The sequence below is a fragment of the Impatiens glandulifera genome, chromosome 7 (genome assembly GCF_907164915.1).
Source record: "Impatiens glandulifera chromosome 7, dImpGla2.1, whole genome shotgun sequence".
Classification (NCBI taxonomy): domain Eukaryota; kingdom Viridiplantae; phylum Streptophyta; class Magnoliopsida; order Ericales; family Balsaminaceae; genus Impatiens; species Impatiens glandulifera.
Window position 1 is genome coordinate 28,183,517 of NC_061868.1, and position 6,810 is coordinate 28,190,326.

The 6,810-nt window shown below is 33.3% G+C and overlaps 1 protein-coding gene across 1 annotated transcript; it reads right to left on the minus strand.

The window, feature by feature from the left end:
* Nucleotides 1–3,235: 3,235 nt before the first annotated feature.
* Nucleotides 3,236–4,110, minus strand: LOC124910192 (abscisic acid receptor PYL2). Its single transcript, XM_047450804.1, has one exon. It carries the CDS (start codon nucleotides 3,989–3,991, stop codon nucleotides 3,410–3,412), a length of 582 nt encoding a protein of 193 aa, XP_047306760.1. The 5' UTR covers nucleotides 3,992–4,110; the 3' UTR covers nucleotides 3,236–3,409.
* Between the last annotated feature and the right edge of the window lie 2,700 nt (nucleotides 4,111–6,810).

Consider the following 6,810-nt stretch of genomic DNA (forward strand, 5'->3'; position numbering starts at 1 on the left):
ACTAACCGAAGAACATGAGGAAGGTGATTCTGGCGAGAGTTCTTCTTCTCTGGCGAGTCCGAGTTCTATCAAATTCTTCTTTGTTTCATGTGCTTTAGGAAGGTCTCCTAGTTCCTATGTCATTGTAATTCATATATGATGTTAGTTTTAGACACCGACGTCGATGTGATGTTGATTCAATTCAATTTATTAATTAATTCTTGCTTGAAATTTAATTTATGAATGTATTTTTTAATTGATGTTTGATTCATTGGTTAACCAAGTTGTTAAAGTTCTTAGATTTGTTGAGTATAAATAGGAAGAGGCTATGTTGAGACTAGCCTCGTTTTTGGAATTTCTCTTTGTCGGAATCTTCAAAGGTTGGTTGTTGTAGGAAGACAGTGACGCTCTAAAATTCTTCTTCGGCATAGTGTTAGCGTAGACGAAGCTCTGCAAAATGAGGAGCATTCTTGTGATGGTCATGAAGTGTACCCTCGATGAATGACGAGTTACAATATCCCTAAAGGAATCGTCCTTGGATTCCATTGCTTGTCGTTTCATTGTTTCTAAACATTCTCCAAAGGTTGCCAATACTTTGGCGAGTCTCTCTCGCAACAAAGTTCAACGGATGAAGCAAAGGCAAGGTCGGACTGATACTTAGTTATATGTTGGAGTATCAAATCTAGAATACTAGAGTATACTTTTGTTCTTTGATATCGGATTCCAATAAGTTCCTAACGAACAACAAGACGAGAAAGTGCATCTGATCTGAGGAAACCTTCGAACAGGCGAGGTTAGGAAGAGATTTTGTATACAGATACGATATCGAGAATCAGCGAGACAACTACATGCGAAGAAGACGAAGGGGATGGAAGTAGCCTTTTCTCTTTTGTCTTTTTCGATTTCCTGAAGTTTTAGGGCACATTCAAAGTGATCCTTACACTTTTCCCTTGTTTAAAATTTTCTAGGAAGTTTGATTCGGAATTAATTTTTAATTCTTAATTAATTAGATATGAACCTAAGAAACCTACGAAAACTCCTCAAAAGTTGGTTTGTGGGAGACCGTGTAATCTTTTGTGACAAGATCGAGGCCTTATGTAATGGGATTAGCGTAATTGATAGCGTTGAGGAGTTTTAGGATCTCTCTACAGATGAGATTTGTTCCCGGATCCACATGGTTAGTGATTTACTTATACTATGTAAGGATGAGGAAATTAGGGCTCGGCAACGTAGTATGGCCATATGGCTTAGAGTCGGGGATAAGAATACTAAATATTTTCACTAGATCTCTAAGGTGCAAGCTAGATACAACGTAATTAATTCAATCTCAGTTCATAGTGTTGTTCATGAAAGTGAGTCGGCCATATCATCGAGTATTGTTCAATTCTATAAAAGTCTATTTCGAGTCGTATAAGGACATACCTAAATTGGACGACATCACTTTCGATTCCATTAATTTCATACAAAACAGAGGTTGGAGGCTCGATTTACGGAGGAGAAAGTTGAGGAGGCTATTAAGGGGTGTGGTAGCAATAAGGCTCCAAGGTCCGATGATTTTACTTTGGCATTCTTTAAGAAAACGTGTCATTTTCATAAGAGGTGTATTATGGAAGCTATCAACCACTTTTATTGTTTCTTATCATTTGATAAAACATGGAATTCTACATTGATTTGTCTTATTCGCAAGACTCCAAGAACTATTGATGTGAAAAAATTTAGGTCTATCAGTTTTGTTTATCATTTTTATAAGATCATGTCGAAATATTTAGCTAATAGACTCTATCGGGTTCTATGAACGATAATTCATGTGAATCAGATGGCGATCATTAAAGGATGACAAATCTTTGATGCAATATTAATTGTCAATATTGACTCAACAATGTTATTTTGTTAAGATAGATATTAGAAAGGATTATGACACATTAATTGATAATTTCTATTTAATTTCATGGGTAAAATGAGAATGGGTGGAAAGTGGATTGGTTTGATAAGATTTTGTGTTTCAACGACCAAGTTCTCAGTTATTGTGAATAAAAGTTCTCATGGTTATTTTGAGAGCTCTCAAGAGATTAGACAAGGTGATTTGTTGTCTCCTTTCATGTTTGTTATTCACTCTATATGATTCAAGTCACGTACATGAATTTCAAGCACCTTCGTGATATCCTTTGGTTATTTAGTGTCTATTTTGGCCTACGGGTAAATCTATTATCTTTTTCTCAGACTATGTTACATTGGTAATTTTTGAATTGAAAAAATAAATTGATCTCGAAAAGGGTCGTTTGGTTCTCATAAATAGTGGTTTGATATTTATGCCTACCTATATGAAGTCCGTATTTGTTCTCCCTATAACTGTGGCGATGAAATTGGAGAGAATTATGTGTAAAAAAAATTAGGAACGTCTAATTCTTTATTTGGTCATTTGAGATAAGATCAAGTCATACAAGGATGACTAGGTATCATAAATTTAGTTTCTTTTAACAAAGTTCTACTCTCAAAATGATGCACTAGATTAGCATGTGAGACGGATAGTCTTTGGGCATTATAATCAAATTTAAATATGATTAGGATTGTTTGGATTGTTCACCAAAAAGTCTAATCAACCTACGGGCTATAGCATTTAGAGTGGAATATATTCTTGATTGAAGAGTTATCGCGAGTAATCTAGATTTACAGTGGGGGACGAAGTCTCAATTAGCTTTTGGGATGATGCTTATTGCGGGGTTAAAATTCTTACTTTAGCGTTTCTTGGACTAGCTTACATTGTTATTTGCAGGAATATCACTGTTAAACAAATGTTTGATACTTTGACTAGCAATTTTCTTAGTCGCATTAGATATAGAAGGAGATTAAACACTATGGAAATCTCTTATCATGTTTGATAAAATCAACAATACATGATATTATGGGGTGATAAGACATGTATTGTTTTTATGTGGGGCATTGTATAGCTTGTATGTTGAGTTGTCCATGTACGATTATTGTTGGGAGAAGTTATGGGAGTCCAAGATGTCATCTAAGATCTCATGTTTTTGGCTAGAGTGTTATTCATGGTGAGATTTTAACTGACGACATATTTATGAAAAAATATTGTATTATGACTAGTCGAATATACCTTATTGAGTAAATAATATCCAACGGATAATATACCATTGTCAACCCTATTCTAAATAGAACAAAAAAAAAATTAAAAAAAACCTTGTTTGGAAAATATTAATTTATTGAATGAATTAAATCTTAATGATCAACCATGGAAATGTAGTCCCAACAAATATAAAGGAAAAAAAAGAAATTGTATGCACATACATATTGTTTGACATATATTGTAATAATATATAAACTGAAATTGCAGGAATCACATTAAGCTAATATAAAACATTTTGAATCGCTGTAGAAGGTAGAGCATATGCCGGAATAGAATCAATCGATCGACTTAATCATTATTTCCATGCAAAGAATTAGCGGCGGTGGCGACCAGTCCAAGCTTTTGCAGATTCAATTTGACGACAGTATCTGTAAACATCTTGGTATCGTCCTGCGTATTCCCTTGGGGTACGTCCACTATGTATGATTCCAGAACAACGGTGTAAGACGAGAATTCGTTAACGGATGTTACGGACCGGTAATTTTTTAGTCTGTGTTCCCCACCGACGACGAGAAAGCTGAGAACTTTGTGATCATCGTCGAGGATCTCGAGGCGTTCTGTGCTGGTTGAGGCCGGAAGTCCGGAAACAACAGTTACTTCCCGGACGCTGCCGACTGATACACCGTCTCCGGAGATGAGGCGGCAGGATTTGACAAAGTGCTTGTAGCGTTGAGGGTTGTCGAAGCGGCGGACGATTGGCCAGATTGCGGCGGCGGGAGCGTCGATTCTTTGGGTGATGATAGAGGTGCAGGATGTGTTCTTTGGATTTGTGTCGTATGAATGGTATGTTCGAATTACAGAGTCCAAGGCAGAGTATTCCTCTCTTGTTAACTCATTCATAATTGGGTCGAAGCTGCTGCTGGAATCCATGGAAGAGTTCTTCGTTCTGATGATGGAAAAGAAGAAAGAAGATATGATTGGTGACTATCAATTATGAGCATGAGAGAGAAGAGAAGTTTATAGAAAGAGAGAGAAATGGAGAGTCTTGGTGTTTGGTCTGACTTTTTGTAAGTGAACTTGCTTATTGGTTATTTCAAATATATTTAATATCTTGTCAACTTATTTTTTTATTATTAACTAAAATATGGAATAAAGAAACAAATATTTTTTATTTTTTTAAACATTTTTCAAATTTTTTGGGAAATAAAATGGTAGGTATAAGGGATTAAATATAAATATAAGCCTCAAATTCAGGACCTCTCAAATAAGATGGAATATTCACATTTTATTGTCGCTAAAATAAAAGAGAAGATAAAATGTGATCATAAGGGATTAAACACATAGTCCGCAAACACACCACCTGACAAACTCGAACCTAAAATCTCTCAAGGAGGTTGAAGATATCATTCTTGTTACCGCTAGGCGAGAAGAGAGTATATAAAAAAAAATTATTGTGTTCATTCTAAAAATTATAATTATTTCTAAATAATTTATATCAAATATAAACTTAATGAAACAGGTTATTTTGCTTATTTTAATGTTTGAAGTAAAATAAATTAAATCTATAATCTTTTAAAAAGTTTTCTCCTTTTCTCTTTTGTCACTCTCAACTCAAGTGTCATTTTATTTTAGGAAAGTTTCTCTCATATGTCATGTTACTCTTTTGATCTCTTTTGTATTAATATATATGGTTTAAAATTAATTGTTAAGTTATTCAATTAATAATGTTTATTTTAATACAAAAAAAATAATAATATTATAAAAACAAATAATATAAAATTGAGTCTTGAGTACATCATTGATATCATGATAGAGTACAATAATCTATGTCCTCAAAGTTCTTTGATTAAAATATGTAATTCTTAAATCATTATAAAAACAATAAGACAGTTTTTATATTAAAAAAAACAAGAAACAGTTTAAAAAGAAAAAGAAAAAAAGTGCAATACACAAATAAAGCAAAATAAAACAGTTAGGAGTTTCAGAAAGATCCGCATGAATTTATCAGGCCAACATCTAGTAGCATTAATAATACCCACATGATCCAACTAACCATTGACCTTTTGTCATCAACAAATGAGCAAATAATATGTACAATAAATAATTGATATTATCATTAATGGACTATATATATAAATTATGATTCTTTTGTCAAGAAAGATACAGAGTCACTCATTTTCAACAACCTTTCGGTCAGCTGCCCCCAAAACCCTAAAATGATAATGTACAAGAAAAAATAAAAGAATCAACTGAATTTGGAAGCAAGAAGACAAAGAAGCCTGCCCAGAATAATCAAAAGGTCAGGAATCAATAAAATAACAACATTCAAACACTTTTTTTCTTTCTTTTTTGAGATGCTAGTACAACTTCATTTAAATAATGAGAAGTTCTTAATGAAAATCGAATATATTGTCAAGAAAATATCTGTTATCACTTAATTTAAGTATGTGTAAGCAAATTTGAAACTTAATCAAACATTAATGTGAAAATTACTAAGATTATCATTGATGCTATTTTTTTAAACATTATAAAGTCCATTAATCAATCAACGCTCCTAGTCTGGTCAAAGCGCAAAGCCAGGTCATCATTCTTCTTCGGGCAGTAGTTTTCCGTGTCGTCTCCTGAGGACCGAAGGCTTCAACCGGAATCAGCTTCCTATGAAGAAACCTCAAGATGGTTCTTCATTTGGTTACCTTTTCTAGAAGCCGAAGACATGAAAAAAGTGAATGACACTTTTTTTTTTAAAATTTCTTGATGAATGTAGTTGCATTGGAAATGTAGAAGAATCATCTACAATCCTATTCAAATCGAATTTCAAATCAAATCCTTTTAAGAATTCTCGAAAAAAGGTTGGATCATCATCTTGGAGTCCAAATGCGACCACCGTCCACTACAAAAATGATTTTGGGAGTTATAGTGCTAAGAAATTGGTATTTCCACCATGTGCATCAAGCTAAGATGGGTCATGATAGAATGGCACCGGTCTTCATAGTTTCATTCAAAGTTTAAAGGGCCACAAGATCCCACACATGCTGAGTCTTGGACGGTTAGAATTTATCTTAATTAGATCTTAATTTAATGTGTGAGAAATTAAAATCTGAATGCGGCGGAAGCGTACTTTAATTTGATGAATCATTAATCTTCTTTTCTTAGACTTTGCATGGATTGAATGATTCTTTAATCTTTCCTTGAACTTTCCTTATATGGAATGGTTCTTCCATTTGATGACTACATCAATAGGTTTCTCTCTCTGTTGATGGGGACGCAAAGTAGAATTGGCCGTACTTCAAATGGGGACCATTACCGTTACAAATAACTAACATTAAGTTAGTTATTATAGTTTGGTAATTTCTAATTCAGCCCCTTTATAAAATTAGAAATGCCACTTAAATATCCTCACTTTATATTCATGACAAATACATCCATATCCATAAACTTAATCACATTAGATCACATTATTTTGGCTTATATTAAATATGAAATTTGCACAATTATTTATTATACTAGTGACCCTAAAAATTCCAACAATCTCCCACTAGGTCACGTATGTACAAAAATAAATGTATCAACCATAATGCGCCTGAAGTTTTATGTCATCTCAATCATAAGTTGTATAAACAATTTTATAAATTAATTATATGAATATAGGACCAAAGAGCTCGTCGTTGTATTTAAGCACAACTAGACCCAACAATGATCACATAAACCGATACAATTAATTGACAAATCATATCATGAATGTGAGGAAT